We start from the raw sequence: 23,588 nt of genomic DNA, 5'->3' as shown, positions 1-23,588 counted from the left end.
ATGTGAGGAAGGCAAAGACGTGGTGAGAAATACCTGATGAGCACCTACTGTGTGCCCAGAACTCAGCAAAAATGGTTTTGCAAATATTATTTCATTTAATCATTAAATCATCTCTCAATTATACACAACCAAATCCCAGCTCTGGGCCACCTGTGCTTGTTGGCTGGATGTCTGTTCTGGGAATGTGAAGTTCTGGAATTTTCATTTTGTTTTTGCTTTCCGTAGTTGACCACAAAATTCTTATATTTGAATCTAGTCTGTATGAAGATTTTGGGATTACTCACAGCTTCAGATCATTCACACCCCACTTTACACCATTTACAATGATAACTGTTATCGTTGGCAACATTTTAATAAAATTAACAAAACATATTGGGTCTTTACAGTTTTTATTCACACTACTGGCCCTTGTCAATTTAATTTTCACACCCAGTATCAGTATCCTTGTGTTGGCCATGTAACTGTTACTCATTATTCTGCAGAGATGTAATGAAGAGGCTTAGCCAAAGGGTTAAAAGGCTAGGTAAAAGGTCTCCTCAGTATTTTAGTTGTACTGTGGCTCCATGTTTCTATTTGCGAATATGCACGAGTTTCCAGAAAGCTGTTTGACTACGGTAGATGAGATTGCTCCAAGTGAAACACTCCATTCCTCCTCCGTCCTCACCACCTTGACAGAAGAACAGGAGTTGAGCTGTTTCCCTTCTTATTGTGTTGCCTTGTGCATGGGTCTTGCTTTGCCCTTGTGAGGCTATGGGATGCTAGCAGAGGCTAGAAATGTGCTCAAGTGTCCTGGCCTGCCTCCTTTTCCTGGGCCACAGGGAGAGCTCTATAGAGCAGTGCTCCTATAGACTCAACTTCAGAATGAACTATGTGGAGGTTATCTTCCAATACCCTTCCGTCTTCGCCAATCCCACTGTGATGGCGACAGGGTCAGAAGAGAGATGGCCACACAGCGACACCATTCACACATCCACTGGAGGGAAGAAAGGATTCCTTCTGTTAGACAGCTGGTCTCACTCAGCTGGTGATTTAACGGGAGCTAAAAAGACCTGGCAGATTTCTCTTTTTAATTATTAAGCAGGGAAAACTCTGTAGCTCCAAGGTTTAAATGGAAACACTATTTAAGTAAATAGAATGTCCCCAAATCACATTCTTTCTCATTATTTAAGCTGATGATAAAATGTTAAGTGTCAACTGAAAATGGCTGAGAATTACTTGGCATTTCAAAATTCCATTGGGGTTATGTGAACAGAGAGCAGGGAAGGTACTTTTTGGATCAATGTTTAATGCATAAATACCTAGGATACACTTTGCTCATATTCTCCCCAAGTAGTTCTGAAAGCAGTACATAATTTTCAAGTTAAAATGAGGTATGGAACACAGAGGGGCCAAGTACTTCCTTTCCATAAGGAAACCGAATCTTGGGAAAGATAAATGGATTGCCCAAGGCCAGACTTTATTATTACTTTTTTTAATCTCTCAGATCACAGACAGACATACCCAGCTTTCTCTGAGCCCTTGAGCTGGCTGAGGCTCAGAGCGCTGTGAACTGGGTGTGTGGTTCTCGGTGTGGGGAGACAGAGAGACGCTAGCTTGGGTGGGCTTCAGGTAGATATGATGGCCTGTTTAGTTTTAGTGTTCCGAGCTAAGTACAGGAGAGGCTTGTTAATGCCTTCAACCTTTCTGAACTCCTAGGCATTATTAATTTCCCAAACATAAGAAAAATAGATAGAGATTATCCTTGGAGGATAGGCTTCTTCCATCTGAATTCTATCAAGAAAAAGACTTTGGCATTTAAAAGCATATTTTCTCTCTTGCTGTCAGCTTTATTGCATGGGGAAGACAAACCTATTTAAGTACCAAGCCTCAGCAGATTTAACTCCTAAACATGTTGGATACCAATTTTCTCCTCTTTAACTCTGTAGATGCTGTATAGCTCAAGGATATCTTCTCTTTTGGAAAACAGTAAGAGCACCCAGCAAATAGGTCTGAGGATCTATTTGGATCTATTTTCCATTTAGATTCTCAAATGGTACTGGAAACACGCTTGTCTGACAATAGTTTTAAAAGCCCTTAGGGATTTGTGGACACCCACATCTTCCGTGGAACCTCATCATTTGATTCCTGTTGCCTCACTGGCTGCCTCCCTATCCTGGAATCTGTGCCTTTCCTTTGTGATCTGACAGTCCCATCCTGTGAAGCCTGAGCAGGCCACTGCATACTCTGACTTTCTTGCTGGACCCTCTGCCCAGGGTGGTGTTCTTCCTATTCAGTCTGTATCATTCCTTCCCATTCTCCCCAAGTCTATAGCTCTGAATCATCCATGATACTGGACAAATCCCCACTCTGGGCCTGACCCTCTAAGCTATACGGGATTCCTTTAGGAATGGAATGTGTTGTACTGATACACACACCCAGTGGAAGGAAAATGTATAAATGAGAGCCACATCTCTATAGAGCTGGTTTTCTTAACTCCTGGAAATGCTTTGAGATAATAATTTAAAGGCAAATTGACTTTGATAAAGTTAAAGAAATCATGGTGCCCTTATAATGGTCACAGTCATAATGGCTAATATTTGCCAAGAATGTAACAATGGCCTAAGTATGTGATCACACTGCTGAATTCCTACAAAGCACATCCAGCAGTGACTGTAGCCATTGACAGGTGGGCATCCCATGGCTCAGAGAACTTAACACAGCCTGAGTGCTTTAACTGGGTCCCTGAATCCCAAATACCTTCTGTATTACCCTCAATCTCAATTTACATTGAAATCGCTTGCCCACATTTCTGGCTTTCTCCTTGATATTTCTGTGTGTACATGACAAACACACATCTCAAATGTAGTATTCAGCCTCCCCGCAACATGTCAGTTCTCCCTGCAATCTTGTCCAGCCCCATTAATGGTAATTATATCATTCCAGTTGCTCAGGCTCAAAACCTTGGTATGACTCCGACTCTATTTTTGTATAGCCTGCCTCACATTCATTAGGAAACCCCATTGGCTCCTCATTCAAACCATACAGAATCTGACTGTTTCCCACCTTCACCGATCCCGCTTCTCATGTGGATCACTGCGGTATTCTCCCAACGTGTCTCCCTACCTTCATCTCCTGCCACGGCTTCTGACTACAGCCCAGCCACCAGAAAGCCTCTGGAACTGTGAGATCGTGTTTTGCCTCTGTCTGAGGCCAGGCTTCCCGAATCATTCAGAGCATAGCGGAAGGTCCTCCCAATGGCCCACGAGATCACCCCACCTCACATTTCTGACCTTACCTCTCAATTCTCTTCCTGTTCATTCCACTCTTGGCCCACCGGTCTCAGTGCTTCTAGAACACCCACAGGTATTGTCCTGCCTTTGCTCTTATCACTGACTGTCTCTTTCCCCTGGAGCTTTCCCTTTAGAAATTCATACAGTTGCTTCCCTCACTGCCTTCAAGTTCTGGACCTGTGTCACCTCGACTACTGTTCCCAACATCTCTATTTAATGCCGTGGTCCGATCCCCATCCTACCCCACCCCAGTTACTTCTGATTTATCACCCTCATATTTGCCCCGTCCCTTAAGATGGAACATGGTTATCGTGGTTTTTGCTAAAGACTGCCTTACCCTCGTAGAGTGCAATGTCCACGGATGTCCCCCCGCATTCCCAGAATATGTAGTCACAGCGGGAGCACAGTAAAGACTCATCCACTCATGGCTGAACACGGATTATCATCAACTATCCATAATAATCTAAGTCCTCATGGGTAGGAAGGAGCAAAGAGCTGTCCCGGGTCACATCCCTGGTGACAGCTCGTCAGAGGAGATGAGACACCAGAAGAACATAGCTTCAGCACAGGCAGCCATGACACACAGCAGAAGCCATGTCTCATGAACGTGAGCAAGAGGCCTTCGGAGGCAGACAGGCTGGGTTCAAATACTTTGTAGCCCACTCACTTGAGAAAGCCTTGTCTGACACCTTCAAAGGATGGAAAGAAGAATGACACACGTCTGTCTTGTAGTTTCGATTGGTTGATCTATTATTTACTAAAAACTTGTAGAGTGCCAGGCAATATTCTAAGTGCTTTACAAATGCTAACTCAAGTCACTTGTCATGGCAAGCAATGATCTCCATTTTGCAGATAGGGAAACTGAGCCATAAAGCTTAAGCAACCTTCTCAAAGACATGTAGCAAGTAAAAGTGAAGCCAGATTTAATAATTTTTTGAAATCTGTCTGCTGCATTTATTACCATTATCATTACTTAATAATAATTAGATATGGTATCATCTTTTATGTTTTTTTTGTGAGCTTATCCACTGAAGAGTCAATATAAAGCATGTAAACATGCTTTTCCTAAATCTAAGCACAATATTTGGATGAATTTTTAAAAAAATTACATTAACTGTTTATTAAAATAGCTTAAGTGGCATCCATGTCCATAAATCACTTTAATGGATGGCCAAAAGAAAAAGAGAAGCCAGCAGGGGTGGGAAGCCATGGCGGGCAGCTGTCGGGGGTGGGTGGGGGGAATTGTCTTTACTTACAGACTGGTGGGAGCTCATACTCCACTTCCAGGACAACTCTTTCCCCAACATTTTTCAGCAAGCTGATGATCTCGTCATGGCGGAATTTGGCCAGGTTGATTCCATTCACGGCTTTGATGTAGTCGCCCACATCCAGCTGGTCACTTCTGCAAAAACAACGTCACTATGGTGGGCCCATCCTTCCACAGGCCACTCTTCTAACTTTTTGACTGCTGTGGGATGGTCTGTATGTCAAATGTGTTGCTGATTGGTCAATGAATAAATCACTGATTGGCCCGTGGCCAGGCAGGAAGTATAGGCGGGACAAGGAGGAGAATAGGGTGGGAAGTGGAAAGCTAGGGGGAGACACTGCGAGCCGCCATCAGGACAAGGAAGATGTAAAGTACCGGTAAGCCACAAGCCATGTGGCAAGGTATAGATTAATAGAAATGGATTAATTTAAGCTGTAAGAACAGTTAGCAAGAAGCCTGCCACGGCCATACAGTTTGTAACCAATATAAGTCTCTGTGTTTAATTGGTTGGGTCTGAGCAGCTGTGGGACTGGCAGGTGAGAGAGATTTGCCCTGACTGTGGGCCAGGCAGGAAAACTCAAGCTACAAATGGCGCCCAACGTGGGGCAAGAGTTTCCACCTAAAACCTGAGAAAAAAGATTCTAAAACGGAGCTAAAAACAGCTTCCTAATTGTCTCTCTCAAATGAGCGGCAGCTGCCGGTTTGAGCTACTGGCGGGTTGCTGGCGTGCGCGCTCGACCTGCAGTATGGCGGGAATGAGGCCTCTGCAAGTGGCACATTAAGCTACATTGTGGATTTAGCCTTTGCTAGTACAAAAAAAAAAAGAGGTTTCTGGGCTACATGCTGCTTTGATAGAAGCATAGACCCACTATTTCTGAGAGTTGATGGCTCCCAGAGCTGGCGGAAAACGTATCACCGCCATTTTGGGAAGCTGAAGTGGGCGGAGCCAGCAGCCACAGCACCAGTGCCATTTCAGGCTTAGAAGGCTGCAGTTCAAAGCAATAGGCTCAAGCTAATATAAAAAAATAAGCCACGTAAAGATGGCTACCACACAGAGAATCTGGATTATGTTCTCTTTGATATTCGTAACTGAAGAAAAACATTTAATTACAAAAGCTGTTGAGTTATGCCAAAATGTATATTTTAAAGGTACCTTGACTTCAAAATTTGGATATAAGGATATGTTGCTTTGGAAAGGAGATTCTGCTTTTGTTTCCACAGAAAGCAAGAGGCTATGGATTTGTTCCAGATTAAGACACATCAGGTTTGACCAGCCAAGACCACCTGAAAGGTCTCCGATGACACCATGGCCCAGATGATCCAACATCCAAAACCGTTTCAAGGCAACTGGCTCAGATGATACAGCCTCACGGACTACTCCATGATCCTAAAATTTTCTTTGTTTCCCCAGAAGATACAGCGCCCCCCTCCAGCAGGAAGTAGTAAGAGAAGCTACGCCCAAATTCCCAAATATACCAAGCTGACTTTGGAGATGTGTAAAGGTTAAAACCTTCCTTTTTAAGAAAAGAAAAGGGGAGGTGCTGTGGGATGGTCTGTATGTCAAATGTGTTGCTGATTGGTCAATGAATAAATCACTGATTGGCCCGTGGCCAGGCAGGAAGTATAGGCGGGACAAGGAGGAGAATAGGGTGGGAAGTGGAAAGCTGAGAGGGGGAGACACTGCGAGCCGCCATCAGGACAAGGAAGATGTAAAGTACCGGTAAGCCACAAGCCATGTGGCAAGGTATAGATTAATAGAAATGGATTAATTTAAGCTGTAAGAACAGTTAGCAAGAAGCCTGCCACGGCCATACAGTTTGTAACCAATATAAGTCTCTGTGTTTACTTGATCGGGTTTGAGCGGCTTGGGACTGGCGGGTGAGAGAGATTTGCCCTGACTGTGGGCCAGTCAGGAAAACTCTAGCTACATTTGACTTTCCCTCCTCTAAGTTAACAGGTCAACATAATAAACACCCCGCTCCCTAGGCCATGACTGGACCCTAAAAGAAGGAGCTTGGCTGAGAATGGGTGGGGATGCGGTGGAGCTACCCTACTTGCCCTGCCTGTTACGCATTGGTACTTCGGCCTTGGGTGTGTCTCTGATCGTTCCTCAAACCTTTTACTTCTTTTATTTCTAAAACATCAGAAAACAAAACCTTAAAAACATTCGTGGCCCAAACAGTTCGAGCCAGGGACCTTGATTTGGGGGATGTGGGGTGGCTTGGGAGGGAGGGCTGGGAGATGGGAGGAGGGAGAAGGTAGGATCTGTGGGTGGTATGTAGAGTGAGTAGAAAATTTCTTAATAAAGAAAAAACAAAACATTAGTTTCTTGTCCCCTAGCACTGCTTCTCTAGGGATGGACCCTGACTCTAGATACTGCGAATCTTTCCTTCTTCTTCTCTCTTAATAGTGTTGCCTGCCCTTTGGAGATTGCAGGGCTTTTAATGTCTTTATTGGGAGTGGGACCAGAGTCAGAGCCAAGGAAATAGTCAGTATATTTTGTTTCTTATTGCTTGCTTTTCAAAAAAACAAAACCAAAACCAAACAAACAAATTAAACCGAAAAACTGTTGTCTATTCCTAATCAGCACTGATAAAAAAAAATATTGAGGAAGAAGAAATGACCGAGAAAGACTTGAGTTGCAGCATCGACCCCACCTTCCCTCATGGCCACAGAACCCCTGCTGTTCTGGGCTTTATCTACCAGACAGACTTCCAAATTAAGAACAGGCAGCAAGACCAATGGCGGGAGCCAATGTGTCAATGTATATGTCACTGGACACACGGACAAAGCAAGCTTCCTGCTCTGTTTCCTCTAGGAAACCTCTTATGTCCCGGTGAGAAAGAAAAGCCTCCTTGGTGGGAAAGTAAACACTTTCCCTGGAGACCTGGAGTTGGGCCTGTGTCTCCTCCTCTCGAGCCATTTCACATCTTACGGGTCATCGGTTCCACATTTAGTAGATCCGAGTGTCACTTTCCTGCTGCAACCCACTTGCCATCCAGAGGCACAGTCAGACCTTAAGCAATCCTGTCAAAATTAAACCTGCAGGAGCTGGGCTGCTCCCGAGGAGACACCAAAGTCCCCAGTGCCGGGGAGTGGTTTCTGAGGCATGCCCGCTGTGCTTCTGTGGGGAGGCGCTGCCTGGCAGACAGCAGCTGTCATTCATCTACCAGTGACCTTTTCTGATAAACTCTAATTTTTTTGAATTAATTATACCCTTGTTCCTTTTTCGCTGTTACGCTGTGAGGCAGTTACCTGGCAGCAATTCCTCCCTGCCGCAGGTTGGACACTCTTGGCCTGCCATCCTTGTCGATTCCTCCTGATACCGTCAACCCGAGCGTGGTGCCCTCCTTCTTCATCAGCTCCACCACGGTGGAGCCCTTGAACTCTTCTGCAAAAGACAAGCGTTCAGCCTGTTAAAGGCGAGGAGAACCAGGGATGCCATGCCGGCTGCGCGGCTCCGTGGCTCCGCCCCCTGCATTTCCCCTTTTTCGTTTATGAGAAAAGACCCCTGCTTGCACGGTAACTGCAGTGTCGCATGATGTTGGGGGCGCAGATGGCACCGAGAAAGGCATTTCAGGAGAAGTGGTTGACCCAGCACCAGTGGACTGGTCCACTCTGGTTTCACAGTAAGTAATATCAATCCTCTCAGTTACCAATGACAGTATTCTCCCCACGCTCTCTCCATTCACTAGAGACTTTGTTTTCTATTATTATAATTCAAACTACAACACAAGTTTATCAGGCTAGAATTTTAAGTCGTCATACAAATGCATTAAACATGGCGGCCAACTCGCTGTTTACCAGACATCTCAGTTTAGGAAGCCAACTACCCGAAGAGTGTTCTCTACAGGTTGGAGAAATATTATCAACACCATTTCGTCGTTAAAAATCAAGGTACCATGGTTCAGGTGGCAGTGTCTATCATGTCATGAAGAATATGTCAATGTTGCTCCTCAGGATTTGGGGATAACTGCCATAAAACTTCCACTCTTGAGGGAATACAATTTCTAAAGCTCACAGATTTTATGGGAATAATATCTACACGCTGATCAGGAACTCAAATCTTTTGATTTTTAGCCAAGGTAGAAGGTAAGATAACTTTAAGAATATACTTCTTTTCAGTTGAGATGTAATGCGTGAGAGAGAGAGAGAGAGAGAGAGAGAGAGAGAGAGAGAGAGAGAAAGAGAGAGGTGTCAACATTTACTATGTGGAGGTTAACTATGATAAACTCTGAGTTAGAGGTTCCCACCATGTTATTTTCTCCTGTCACACAGGTACTTTCTGGATGTGGATGGGGAACCACATGGTCTCCTAATTTGTGTTGAATCAGGTAAGAAATGTTAGGGGTCATGCAGTTCTAGAACACCAAACATACATTAAAATGTAAGAACAGCCTTGTGTTTTTTTTAAAGATTATTTGTATTCTTTTCCCCCCTTAATTATGCATAATAATTATAATTTCAAAAATCTCTATGACTGTTTATCATACAAGTATTTAAACTCTTGCTGGTATATTATTCCACCAATATATGAAAAAAAACATGTTAAGAGAAGAAATAGTATCTCATGAGGTCTAGTGTGCAGAACAGACTCCTGATGAAAGAATACAAGAGGTACAAGGGTGCTGATTTCCTCTGTGACATAGAGAATTTCATCCCAGTCAGGGCTGTCATTGCTTGGCCCTATGAGTGTAACGCCCCAGCATGCCACTCGGGAAGTCGTCTTTTCTATGGCAGCCTCAGGAGGCTGTGTAGTACATTGTTCTTTAAAGCAGAGTCCAGGGGAGAAGCTGTGAGTTTATACTGATGTTGACGTCATCTATAACATTCCACGTGAAAGATCAGCTAAGGACCAAAACTCAAGACTCAAAGTTCTGGCCAACTGAAGGAAAGTCGGAGGCCTTTTCTGTCATTTCCCAGAAACACGTGTGCCTAAGTCTATTAGTATTTGCAAAGTCACTGGTGTCCCCCTTCAAACAAAGACAACCGCTTAGACAAGCCATTGATACCGATATGGGCCAACAATATTGGAGACAACAGCTTAAGAAATAACCCCAAAGTCTTTGTTGGTAGAAAGCAAGGTTTCAATGTTAAAAAGTTAATAATTAATATGACATAGTGCCTATCTGCATCACAGACATGTAAGGATGTTGGGAAAAATAACTCATTGGTTTTTAAACATGCAGAGTGGTTCTGTAAACTTAAACATCTGATTTAGACCTTTAAGTGTTAGACATACAATTAAAACATATTTTTGGGGAATTTCATGCAATGTAATTTGATCATACACATCTTTCTCCATTCCTCCCTTTAACCGTTCCTAGATCACCACCTTCTTTCCCACAACTTCATGGCCTCCTTTCCTTTCCTTTCCTTTTTTTTCTTTTCTCAAATAACCCATCAAGTTCACTTTGTGCTGCCCAGATACTCAAGGGTCGGGTCATCCCCTGGACCATGGTTAACCTGCCATGGGACATACCCTTAAAGAAAACTGACTCATCTTCTCAAGCAGCAATCAACTGTCCATAGCACCTCAGTTTGGGGTAGGGGGATCATGGGCCTTTCCCTTCCTCATGCTAGAGTGTTGACTGGCTTGGCCTTGTGTAGGTCTTGCACAGGCACCTGAAGCTGCTGGGAGTTCATGAGTAGCAGTCTTATGAAGCATGAATCTTAAAAGGTCTTACTAATAAAAACGAACCTGGAGCCAGGTACTGGGGTCAACGCTGGAAGATCAGAGAAGCAGAACAAGCCACAGCTTCCTCACCTCCCAATTCCTCAGCTGTTTCCTCAGACTGGAAGCCTCTGAGTCCTCATCCAAATGGATCTCAGCTGAACTGCTGCTCAAAAGCCTAAAAGCTTAACAGCCTAGTTCCTGGTCCTCACGCCTTACCTACCTTTCTGTTTCCTGCCATCACTTCCTGGGATTAAAGGCGTGAGTCAACATGCCTGGCTGTTTCCAGTGTGGCTTTGAACTCAGAGATCCGGATGGATCTCTGCCTTTGGAATGCTAGGATTAAAGGCGTGTGTGCCACCATTTTCTGGCCTCTGTATCTAGTGACTGTTCTGTTCTCTGATCCTAGATAAGTTTATTAGAGTGGACAATATTTTGGGGAATACAATATCACTACAGTCTTGTAATGTCTAGAAGACACTGTTTCACTCTAGTCCTCCATAATTTATGGCTCTTTCACTTTTTCTGCTCTTTCTGCTGCAATAGTCTCTGGGGTGTGTGTGTGTGTGTGTGTGTGTGTGTGTGTGTGTGTGTGTGTGTGTGATATTGATGTCCAATTTGTGGCTAATTATTTCACAGTCACTTTTACTGGTTGTCAGTTTCTGCTGCATAAAGAGACTTCTCTGATAAGGTCTGGGAGCTGCATGGATCTATGGGTATAGAGGTATAAATTTAGAGAGTGGTTGGGTACTACATCCACCTGATAGAATAATAGTAGTACCTTGACTCCTTGGGCCTGTGAGCTCCCCAGCTGTGGGTTCTTGGCCAGATTTCCAGAATTAAGCATGTATTTCCTCCTGGGGAGCAGGCCTTCACCCCAATCAGAAAGTGGTTGTTTATCCCATAAAATTCCTGACATGACTACACACAGGGGTATATATTGCTGTAGATGAATTTCTAAACGGTCTTATTAAATAAAAAACACGGAGCCAATTACAGGGGTGAAAGCCTTAGAGATCAGGGATATAGTGAGAGCCACCACCTCCATAGTCCTACTGCCACTGTTTGAAAATTGGCCCCAGCCTCAGCTTCTCCTCAGCAAGCCTCCTAGGCTGGCCTCAAACTTGGATCCTCCTGCCTCTGCCTCCTTCAGCAAATCCTACCAGAGTGTGTCACTACAACTGGCTGAGGGTAGCTTGGGTGACTATCCAGGCAGCTGGCTGTTTCTGCCAACTCACATTTTTTTGGAAGCCACATCACTTCTTCGTCACTGCCTGTCTACACAGACCTCCAGCTCTCTATGGTTGGTACTGGGGTTAAAGTCGTGTGTCACCACACTTGGCTTTGTCCTTGACCACACAGAGACTCTACCTGTCATGTGATCGGATTAAGGGCATGGGCTACCACTGCCTGACTTCTGTTTATGGCTTGCTATGTGACCTCGTTATGTGAACTCTGATCACAAGGCAAACTTTATTTATTAACATATAAATAAAATCACATTTCAGCACAAATAAAGTATCACCACATATTGCCGTGCTGGTCATTATTGTAGTTCACAGGGTTCACAGCTGGGTAAAATATTTGGTGGATCTTTTCTCCCAGCAGCCCTGCATAGCACCTACCAGGACTATGAAAGCTAGTCAGAGAAACAAGGCTTCCTGGTCAACAGGAACTTAATTTGTATGTTCTGTGACAAAAGGACACATGGAGTTTTTAAGTGGTCATGTCTGCCTGTCATATGAGAAGTTTCAATTCACTGAAGTTTATTCCTGCTCGGGTCTCCAAGGATGCATGCACCATACAAAAAGGATTCTGATGACGTGGTGTTCATGGGTGAAGACACGTAGGTTTGTCTCTACAAGAAAACTAGGTGCCAGGTCCTTCCCAGGTTTCGGGATGGATCTCACAAATCATGAAAAACTCAATCATTTTCATTGAATTTTTTCTTTAGAATTTAAATCCATTTATCTGGGAACTTTAAAAGCTGGTAATAGTCAATTAGCCCCTCATTTAAAAATATTTTGCTTTTTCCTAGGAGCTAGTTTTAATACCAAGAAAGAAAACATTTATGTCCCAGTTAATTAAGTAATTTGTACAGTCATTAATTCAGTAAGTCATTGAATGCTCACAACGAGCCAAACAATACAATTGAAAGATGGAAAATGTTGAGGCCATTATCCTCAAGAGGCTCTGACTAGGCACAGAGGCAGAGCAGCAGTGTGGGGTGTGGGAAGGCAGACAGAGGAAATCATTCTGGAAACAAGGAAAAGGAAAGGTGTGTGAATTTCCAAATGCAAGGACTGTTTCCAAGCTTTGCCTCCCAACCAATCTGCTCGATTTATTGATTAGGATTAGCTGAGCAGCAGCCCAGACTAAAGAAGGAATATAAATTAAGCAGCCAGAAGCAAAGGTAGAATATTCTTGGAAGAAAATGTGCTGAATCACAAGGATATTAACTGCCAATAAGTATCTTATTTAGTCTGTTATGGGTGTTTCCAAAAGGAGTGGGAGAGAAGAGGAGGTCTGGGAGAGGGTGGGACCTGCTTCTGGAATTTGCTTCCTGCTAACCTACAAGCTCTACTCAAACCATCAATCACTTCATGTCCTTTTTGGTGTTTAATGTTTGCATAATGATGCAATGGCAGAGAGGAATGCAGACAGATGCCTTCATTTGCATGAGTTCCCTTATATATCAAAGCTTACCGAACACACACTGCCGTAAAACAGGGGGACTTGGGCAAGTCAATATGTACCAGCAATTCCTTTCCTTTGTGATTTAAATTGCAAATACCCTTCCACAAAAGAAGAAGACCTCACAGCAAATACAGCGCGTTCAAATTATCAGCAGCCCAGGAAACAGATGACACCTAGCTGGCAAGAAAGAGAGGGTTCCAGATTTGAGGTTTTCCTAATCACCATATTTAATTATCATTCCAAAAGAGACAGGAAAAAAAAAGAAGAAAAGAAATGGCAGGTTTACATCTGTGCCCCTGCTTCTTCAACACACCCAACATGAGTCTCACTGGCACCCTGTCATCTAGCTGTTCGCTATTTTTCTTCAGGTTTATAATTCAATCTTTTAAGATATAAAAGATTTGGAGAAAAGGAATAGCCATGATGGAGGCAAGCAAAATGATGCTGAAAAAAATTCTTATGAACAATATGAAAATCTAGTAACATAGATTTTTACAAAAGTAACACACATTGCAATGCATATATATATAAAGCGCGCGCATGCGCGCGCGCGCGCGCGCGCGTGTGTGTGTGTGTGTGTGTGTGTGTGTGTGTGTGTGTGTGTGTGTCTGAGCAAGTGTGCACATGTGTGTTTATGCATGTGATGGCCAGAGGCTGACATTGGCTGTTTTCTTCAATTGATCTCTCCCTTACATTTTATTCAGCACTGAAAACAAAACAAACCTAAACAAAGCAGGTAAAAGCCCCACCATGCACCCACTAACCTCCAATAGAGAGCACAAACTACCATAAACATGTTTCATTTTTCCTAAAACTATGAAGTTGACAGCATCAATAAAAGCTCCACTGTGATGTTTGGGGAACGAGACAGAGTTTGTATAGCTACAGAAACAGAACATGTGACCTTGTGGAGGTTCCTTGGGAACTTCCCTAAGGAAGTTCTGGGGAAAAGTAGGAAAAGCCCACCCATCATGCCTCCCTGATAGAGGTCATGGAACTGTGACTGGATGTCATATGACCAAAGACAGCTCTCAGAAAGAGGGACCTGGGGTAGAGAGACTCACTAAGCCCTCAGTGCCTGACTCCCCAAATTGGCCCACCTCCAGATGTGCTTTGATATATGGAACAAATAAAACAAAAATTAACGATAATAGAACAAAACAACACAACATAAATGAATAACAGACATAGTGCATTCTGAACCCGTAGCCAACCATCTATTACCTTATTGTGTCTTCATACTGCTTGCATAAAGATATGTCTTGACAATGTTTTGTTCTGTGCAAGCCTAGATTTCTAGGCACTCTGACCTCATGGTTTATTCAAAATTAATTATTAGGCTTAGACTAATAAAAGGGAGTTAGTCTTGGTTTTCTAGAAGGTTTCTGAATTCTGAGCTAAATAAAAAGATTTACCAATTTTTTTTGTTTGTTTTTTATTTTTGTTTTGTTTTCCAAGACAGGGTTTCTCTGTGTAGTTTTGCTGCCTGTCCTGTAATTCACTCTGTAGACCAGGCTGGCCTTGAACTCACAGAGACCCTCCTGGCTCTGCTGGCATTAAAGGTTGGTGGTGGTGGCAAGATTTACCAGTGTTATGAGCACTGCTGAAACTAGGGAGGTGGTGTAAATGACGATGACTCTAGGGTGGCACCTGCTATGGTTAGTAAACAGAGACCGTAGTGCTGAAGCCTGTGAAGGTCCTGCTCAGTGTAGGAAAGTGGTGTTCTAGATGGTCCCTGAGAACCTAAGTGTGGAAGGCAGCCTGCTGTGGAATGTCTTTCTGTATGCTGTGAATACATGTTGTTCCCATTGGTTAATAAATAAGCTGTTTTGGCCTATGGCAGGGCAGCTTAGAGGCAGGCAGGGAATCCAAGGAGAGAGATAGGAAAGAGAAAGGCAGAGTCTGGAGAGATGCAAGCCAGCTGTTGAAGGAGCAACATGTAACGGGATGCAGGTAAAGCCACAAAACCCATGGCGATACATAGATTAATAGTTATGGGTTGAGTTAAGATATAAGAGCTAGCTAGCTAGAAGCCTGCTATAGGCCATGCAGTTTGAAAATAATATTAAGCCTCTGAATGACTACTTTATAAGCAGCTTGTGGGACTGTGGGGCTGGGCGGGACACAGGAAAACTTTGGGCTACAGCAGTCCAGGTAGAGGGCTGGAGGCAGGGGAGGGGTTACAGCCCAAGGCTACTGGCAGGTGCTAGTCCTTGTAGTTTCTCAGTCCAACTATAGTCTATGGTATCTGGGAAACGTTGGAGGTACTAATCCCTGGGCCTCACCATGAAGAACTGAACCAGAACTCCTGCTGACAGGATTGCTCTATATTATATTTGTTTTCATAATTAATAAAAACATTAATTAAAAAAATTACACAGAAAAACCTGAGGTCTACATCATGACTTGATAATTCTTCAGGGGTTTACGGTGTGTCTGTATCACGCTTTCAATTATACTTTGAGACAGTTGTAGATTCACATGTATAAGGAGTAATTAGGAAGGCACTTTACCCTTTATCTACTGCTAACATCTTGTGATGCTGTAAGATATTGGACCCAGGAGAGTAGCATCAGTGAAATCAAGGCACACAAAATTTCTGTTAGCATAAGGAATAAGCAAACTGCTCTTCTATAGACACATCCATTTCGCTCCTACACACTCCCTTCCTTAACCTCTGGCCACCTATAATTTCTGTTTTTGTAACTGTGGTGTTTCAAGAATATTAAATAAGTGGAATCATGCACTGTGAATGAAATAAACCTTTCAGGTTTGACCTCCTCCTCCTCCTCCTCCTCCTCCTCCTCCTCCTCCTCCTCCTCCTCCTCCTCCTTCTCCTCCTCCTCCCTCTTCTTCTGACATTTAGCATCATTATCTACTATTTCATCCAAGCTGTTTTCTTTTTTCTTTTTCCAGCAGTAGTCTGTGAGAACTAGTCACAGTACAAGTTATACTACGGCTGGTGTAACTGTTACCTGTTGAAAGACATCTTGGTTGTTTCAGATTTCGGTTATTATTTATGAGGTCACTCTCAATACTCATGTACAGGTTTTACATGAGCATACATATTCATTTCTCCCAAATAAATACCCAGGAGTATAATCTGCAAGTCATAGAGTAGCTAATATTTAGTTTCCATACCAACTGTTCAACCACTTTCCAGAGTTCTTACTCCATGTTAGGTCTCTACTTGTAGTGTAGAAATCATTCAATTTCTCTGTGTCCCACCACATAAAGGAGACTGTCACTACTCCTTATTTTAGCCCTTGGAGAAGCGTGTGTGTATTTCTAACTATACTTAGAGATTGACTGTTTTCTTCCCCCTGTTGAGCTATGGGAGTCACTCATGTGCTACAGACAGGAGTCCTCTGCTGAATAGGCTGCCTGAAGATACTTTCTCACAGGATAGAGACTTTCTTTACAGCTTCTTGATCAGATTTTCTGTGGAGCTAAACATTCTTCATAATATGTATATATATAAAATGTGTATATATATAATATATATTATATAAATATATAATGTAAATAGAGTCTGGCTGGTCCAAATTTAATGGCATCTGCATTTGTCAACAGTTTCGCTCCTGTTTGACCCCCAGTTTCTAGAAGTCTGCTACATTGCTTAGGCTATGATTTACAATTAAGTCTTTGACCTAATTGGAGTTAATTTTCATACAGGATTTTTCATCGTTTTTTTTTGCCGCAAGATGTCTAATGACTCCAGTGACATTTTCTAGACAGGCACATTTATTAAGCTGCCTTTGCATCCTGTCAAAAAACAAGTTAGGCACAGTAACATGGTCCATCCTTGGCCTCCCATTGGTTCCTGTGGCTGTGTGTGTCCATTTCTCAATTTCTGTCCCCTGGTATTACTGCAACTTTATACTATATTGAAAGTGAGTCAACAGAATGATTCCTCTCATTTTGTTCATAGTTTTTAAAATGGCCCTTTTGCTTTTCTATATCGATTTGAAAATAACATTGTCTACAGTTATAAAAATGTTCCTAAGATTTCAGTGGGATCTGTGAATCTTATTCAAAGATCTGGAAAAACTTAAAACTTAAACTCTTTGTTGCCCAAAGTTTTCCATTTGGAAAAAGATAACAAATCTGTCCAGTTTTTACTTTATTTCTTTGCTTTTATTCATAAACATTTTCCCAGTTTTGAACAAAGAAGTTCTATATTGTGTTTTTCTAGCTTTACATCTAAGCACTTTCTCCAGTTATCATAAATAGTATTCTATTACTGAGTTCAATATACATTATTCTTTTCTAGGCGATAAACATTCAACTGACATATATATATATATATATATATATATATATATATATATATATATATAAAATGGACAGCCTTACCTTTTATCAGTCTTGGGGGAAAGGCATTTGGAGTTTCATCATTATGTTGGCTACAAGCTCTTTCTATATATGCTAAAATTAAATTGATGAAGTTAATCATTGTTTCTAACTTTCAAAGAGAGTTTTAAAGCTGTATGTTACATTTTTCAGTTGTTTTGCACTATCAATATGATCTTGTAATCTTTAGTCTGATAATATATTGAACTACAGTAAGAGATTTTTCCAGTATTGAGTAAACCTTGTATTTCTAAAATGAACACCACTTAATCTACTTTATAGTTTTAAAAACAAGCTGTTGAATTCTATTGCTAATAATTCCTCTATTCACATTCAGTAGTAATATATATGACCTATTCATTTTGTGTGTGTGTTGTCTTATGTTTCAACATCAAAATGATATTAACTTCCTTTTCTTTTCTTTTCTTTTCTCTTTTCTTTCTTCTCTCTCTCTCTCTCTCTCTCTCTCTCTCTCTCTCTCTCTCTCTCTCTCTCTCTCTCTCTCTTTCCGAGATAGGGTTTCTCTGTGTAACAGCTCTCTGGCTGTCCTGAAACTTAATCTGCAGACCAGGCTGGCCTCAAAGATATGCCTGCCTCTGCCTCCTGAATGCTGGGATCAAAGGTGAACACCAACACCACCCAGAGGTATTAACTTTCTAAAATGAATCATGAAATACATTTCTAGTATTATCTAGAAGATATTATGTCGGATTAATTATTTTATAATATTTGGTAGCATTTTCCAGTGAAGCCATCTAGACTGGCAGATTTCTTTTTGGAAAGTTTAAAACCCACAAATTCAATTTCCTTAATAGGGTTAAGAATATTCAAATTATCTATCTCATGTTGGGTGGGCTGTAGTTTGTGTCTTTCAAGAATGGATCCATATCAAGTCATATGAGAACCGGGCATTTTTTTGAAAGCTGAGATATTCTGACGGCTAATCAAAGCTGTAATGTATTATTACAGGGCTTGGTTCATACGGAAAGACTGCAGGGGAAGAGAATGGGAAGCAAACTCATAATGGACTATGAGATGCCATGAGGAAAAGCATTTTTCCCTCTGGGTCAAAAAACGACTATTAAGGAAGTTGGTGACAAGGAATAATGCGTTAGCTATGCCAGCCTCTGTTGTACCAACAATAACCATTATGAGGATAGTAGCTCAAATACAATGGGGCTCATTCTTCTTCTCTCCGTTCTAAGGTGGGTACTCCTCAATAGCAGCCAGTGTAACTAGAGTTTTCCTGCCTTGCCCACAGTCAGGACAAATCTTTGTCACCTGCCAGTCCCACAGCCATCAGACCCAATCAAGTAAACATAGAGACTTATATTGCTTACAAACTGTATGACTGTGGCAGGCTTCTTGCTAACTGTTCTTATAGCTTAAATTAATCCATTTCCACAAATCTATACCCTGCCACGCGGCTCATGGCTTACCAGAGTCTTCACATGCTGCTTGTCCTGGCGGCGGCTGGCAGTGACTCCTTCTGCCTTCCTGTTCTTTCTTTTCTCCTCTCTGTTAGTCCCGCCTATACTTCCTGCCTAGCCACTGGCCAATCAGTGTTTTATTTATTGACCAACCAGAGCAACACATTTGCCATACAGAACATCCCACAGCAAGCCAGCATTTTCCCCCTAGAATTGCAGGGCTGTGCTCTGTCTTCTGTCCACTTTGCCACTGCAAACTGTGCATGGTGGCCCCTCCAGTTTCATAGTGGGTCACGGCACCATCACAAGAGATTTTACTTTTTTGAGGGAAACACAGCCGTACTTAGTATCCGTTAGAAGCAGCAGTATCTACCATTTAAACAGCTGATCATACTACACTGCTTCTGTTGATAGTTTACTATTCTGAAGTAGAGGGTTGTGTGTGTGTGTGTGTGTGTGTGTGTGTGTGTGTGTGTGTGTGTGTGTGTATGTGTGTGTGCTATCAGTGTGAAAATCAGTGTGGACCAGGAAATAAGTTTGCAGGTGTTGATTTGGTTTGAGGGTCTGGGAAGACGTACAATGTATAGTAAGCACACAAACTTTTACTAGTAGTGGAGCTACTTGAATGTGAAATAAACTTGGCTGCTTCATGTTTTTTCAAATAGTTACTAAGTGATTGGGAGAAAATATGCACTATATTATCTGGGCCTAACTATAGAATAACTTTTGGAACTTCATTTGGACCATGTGAAATCACCAAGACTCTAAGGATTTTATAAACAGAGAAAGTTTGGAAACTTCTGGCATTACTTATCCTGACCGCATCCAGCAAAATGGAATAAGAAAAAGAGATTTCCTGAAAGCCATCATATTTCAAGGACAGCAGCTCATTTTCCATTCATACCTAACTTCAAAGGAGGCTGAGGATTAGAGTGTAGACAAATACCCAGGCAGCACAGTCAGATGACTCTGGTTCCAGGCACTGACTATGCCCCACATAGGCAATGTGAGAAACGGAGATATTTCAGTGTTTATGCAGAAGGCACAGACTCCAGATACATCAGTGAAGAGGAATTCCCGGGTCAGAGATGGGTTCAGATGTGTGAGGAAGAGGCCAAAGAAGACTTCAGCATTTTCAATTTGTTTACCTGGTAGATACTGGTGTCTGGACCTAAGAAATGGAATCTAGAGAATGGGAAGTTTGAGCTGCTGAGCCACTGAAGTAGACCCAAGTACACAGAGTCACATACAAGAGGAACTTAGGAGGTTGACATTATGAAGAAAGTTTTATCTTACATAGTCTTAATTTTTAAGAATTTTACGTGTGTGGGTGATTTGTCTGCATGCATATCTGTGCACCACCCGCATGTCTGATGCCTGAGGGGAAAGTATGAAGATGGCATCCATTTCCCTGGGACTGGAGTTGTAGACAGTGTGAGCTGCCATGTGGGTTCTGGGAATTAAACCTGGATCCTCTGGACAACCAGCCAGTGTTCTTAACCACTGAGCCATCTGGTCATCTCTCTAACCCTGGCTTGGGTTGTTCTGTTACATCCCAAAGTGGTCTCTAAGACCCCCATTCTAGCATTAAAAGAGAAGGCATATTAATAAAAACTACAGGAAGCATGCTCAGACACAGAGATGCTGGTGAAGTGCTTTGCTTCGTCAAGTTTCACCAACTGCATAGTTTAAAAACAACACAACACGACAACACAACAAAATCTTGAACAGAGAAAGGAAAATCCTTTTGATGAAAACTCCCGATAGTAAGTCACACATTTGGAAATGCCGGGGTCAGATGATAGACTCTGGACTGATAGATGGGGAACCTGCATCAGACTGAGATTGTCTTTGGTTCCTTTGGTGTCCTTAGTGTAGGTAATGGTGGCTGGTACAATAGCAGATATGACCTGGTCCCTACTAAGTGAATGAACAAGTCAATAGTAAGGCCTGGCTCGTGGCGTACAGTTGACTAATACAGGAGCAACATGATGAAGGAACAGCAGGCAGTTATTTTCTTAAGCTGATCAGCCTGAATATTATTATTATTATTATTATTATTATTATTATTATTATTATCAACAAATGCCTTGGTAATGGGAATTGGGGTTCACATCACAGCACCACAGGTATAGCCGTGTATGACTTTAGCAAAGACTATTAATGCACATGCTATGGTTTTATCTGTATATCACTCTTAGTGAAGTCACTAGGAAGTCTCTCCCTCTCAGGAAATAAGCAGGTGCCTTTTCCAATACTCATTTCAGGCTCTCCCTAACATCGTTAGGTTCAGCAAAACTGCAGGAATCAAAGCTGAGCTGCTGTGATACACAGCTGTATTTCCAGTCTTAGATCTTACCCCAGCCTCGCAGTAGAAAGCCTGTTGGCACTTCCCACGCTGGGTGGTGACATGAAGAATTATACCAGAAACTCTCCCATCCTCTGGGAGTTGGAGTATAAATTAGATTCGTGGATGTGCAGCATACAAATAGCCGGTGTGAGCATCCGGGTGAACTAAAATTATGCTCAGGATTGATCTCAGCAGTGATGGGGACAGCCAGATTATACCTGTGTGTTTTTATTTAGAGTATCTCAAAAAATTGTGTGTGTGTGTGTGTGTGTGTGTGTGTGTGTGTGTGTGTGTGTGTGTTGATGAGTATGGGAGTATCAGCACTTTCCTCATTTCAAAAATAGGGATAACAACAATATGTGTCCTATAGGGTGTTTTGAATATTCAGTGGTGGAGTTCTTATGAACGATTTACAGCAGTACCTGTCTTATAGTGTTTACTAAATGTTAGCCATGCATTATTGAAATTATCATTATTTGGAAGATTCTAAGGAGGCACACTGCCAAATGTTTGTGTATTTTGATTGTTATAAGCAGAAGGCAGTATACTACCCGTGATATTTAATCTTATGTGGAGTCACAGACTACTTGGAGAATGTAATGAAAACTGTGGACATTCAATCCAAAAGTATTTTGAAGTCATTTCAGAGGAATTCATTCTTAAGTAGAGACTCTTCTATAGTCTATCCCAAACCTACTTAAGAAATTAGGATCTCAAGAGCAGCAGTTCTCAACCTGTGGGTCGCCACCCTTTGGGGGAGGGGTTGCATATCAGATATCCTGCATATCAGATCTTTACATTATGATTCCTAACAGTAGCAAAATTACAGTTATGAAGTAGCAACGAAATAATTTTATGGTTGGGGGTCACTACAACATAAGAGATTGAATTAATGGGTTGCACCATTAGGAAGGTTGAGAACCACTGCTCAAGGGGTTTGAGCATTGTGTCAACCGAAGAGCACACTGATCAATAACATGTATGCATGTGAGCTACAAGTTATAGGCCAGTTTCGAGTGCCCAAACCTGTCAATGATATATTCCTACTCGGCTACCTAATAATCTAAATGAAAATACATCAGAAGGTATCAGGGACAGGATGAGGCCCACCAACCTCAAACCTCTTTCCTTACACAGCTCTATGGCCGATGGCTGGACATTTAGACGTAAGAGTTCATAAGGAACAATGGAAATAGAAAAGCATCAAGGAGGAGGCCCAGTAATTGTACTGGCTGCAAGAGCTCCAAGCAATTTCCCTTTGAGAAAACTCAACATCCATTTCTTTCACTTGGAAGTGGTTAATACTCTCGGTGAAAGTTGCTGACATGATCGAAGAGTGGGTATTTCCAGTTAAACTCCAGCAATCGGCCAGGCTAGCTTTGAAATTACTCTTGCTCTTCAGTGTTCCCCTAAGGAAGTTAACTACATTCTTACAGCTACTTGTGGACTGTTTCAGACCAGAAAATATTATTTCTTGGGCATCTGTAACTGCCAGCCTCTGTGCCAGCAGCTAACACAGCGAAGACTGATAGTCACCGCCTTTACCTTTCTGCAGTTCACGTTCTAAATGTCTGGGACAAATGTCCCTACCAAGGACCTCAGTGATGTGCGCTCAGTGAACAGCATGGCCTGGGAGCCTGAAAGGGAGTAACAGTCTCACCCTTGGTGCTGGGGAAGAGCCTTGTAAGTTATTAGAACTTAAGGCTCCACCCGGTGCTTAAAGCTGTGGATCTCTGCATCTGCTTCCATCAGTTACCGGATGAAGGCTCTATGATGACAATTAGGGTAGTCATCAATCTGATTACAGAAGAAGGCCAGTTCAGGCACCCTCTCCACTATTGCTAGGAGTCTAGGCTGGGGTCATCCTTGTGGGTTCCTGGGAATTTCCCTAGCACCAGGTTTCTCCCAAACTCCATAATGGCTCCCTCTATCAAGATAGCTCTTTCCTTACTCTCCCTCTGTCCCTCCCCCAACTCGACCATCCCGTTCCCTCATGTTCTCTTACCACCTCCCCTGGGTGCTCCTGAAGTCCAGTCAAAGAGAGGGAGGAGGGATTATAGGAGCAAAGGGGTTGAGATCATGATGGGGAAACCCAGAGACAGCTGACTATTGGGAGCTCATGGACTCTGGACTGATAGCTGGGGAACCTGTGTTGGACTGAACTAGGCCCCCTGAATGTGGGTGACAGTTGTGTGGCTTGGGCAGTTTGTGGGGCCCCTGGCAGTGGGACCAGGATTTATCCCTAGTGCATGAACTGGCTTTTTGGAGCCCATTCCCTATGGAGGGATACCTTGCTCAGCCTTGCTACCGTGGGGAGGGGCTTGGTCCTGCCTCAACTTGATATGCCAGACTTAGTTGACTCCCCATGGGAGAACTTACCCTCTCTGAGGAGTGGATGGTGGGTGGGATGGGGAGAAGGTGGGAGTGAGTGGGAGGAGGGGAGGGAGGGGGAACTGTGGTTGGTATGTAAAATGGAAGAAAAAAACTTTTAAATAAAAATAAAAGAGCTTGAGCCTCCTTAGATGGAAACAAGAAATCTACCTGTATT

General features: G+C 42.6%; 1 protein-coding gene across 12 annotated transcripts in view; it reads right to left on the bottom strand.

Moving 5' to 3' along the window:
• The window catches only part of Grip1 (glutamate receptor interacting protein 1), a 644,324-nt gene that overhangs the window by 153,932 nt on the left and 466,804 nt on the right, over nt 1-23,588 (bottom strand). For all 12 annotated transcript variants that reach the window (XM_052753454.1, XM_052753458.1, XM_052753452.1 and 9 more), the window contains 2 exons: nt 7,792-7,927; nt 4,526-4,671 (listed from right to left, as the gene is read on the bottom strand). In XM_052753454.1, the coding sequence (XP_052609414.1) occupies nt 4,526-4,671; nt 7,792-7,927 (282 nt within the window). The remainder of the gene's footprint in view (nt 1-4,525; nt 4,672-7,791; nt 7,928-23,588) is intronic.

Source organism: Peromyscus californicus, unplaced genomic scaffold (assembly GCF_007827085.1).
Source record: "Peromyscus californicus insignis strain IS unplaced genomic scaffold, ASM782708v3 Scaffold_24__1_contigs__length_46423439, whole genome shotgun sequence".
Taxonomy (NCBI): domain Eukaryota; kingdom Metazoa; phylum Chordata; class Mammalia; order Rodentia; family Cricetidae; genus Peromyscus; species Peromyscus californicus.
This window is presented reverse-complemented; position numbering and strand designations above follow the sequence as displayed.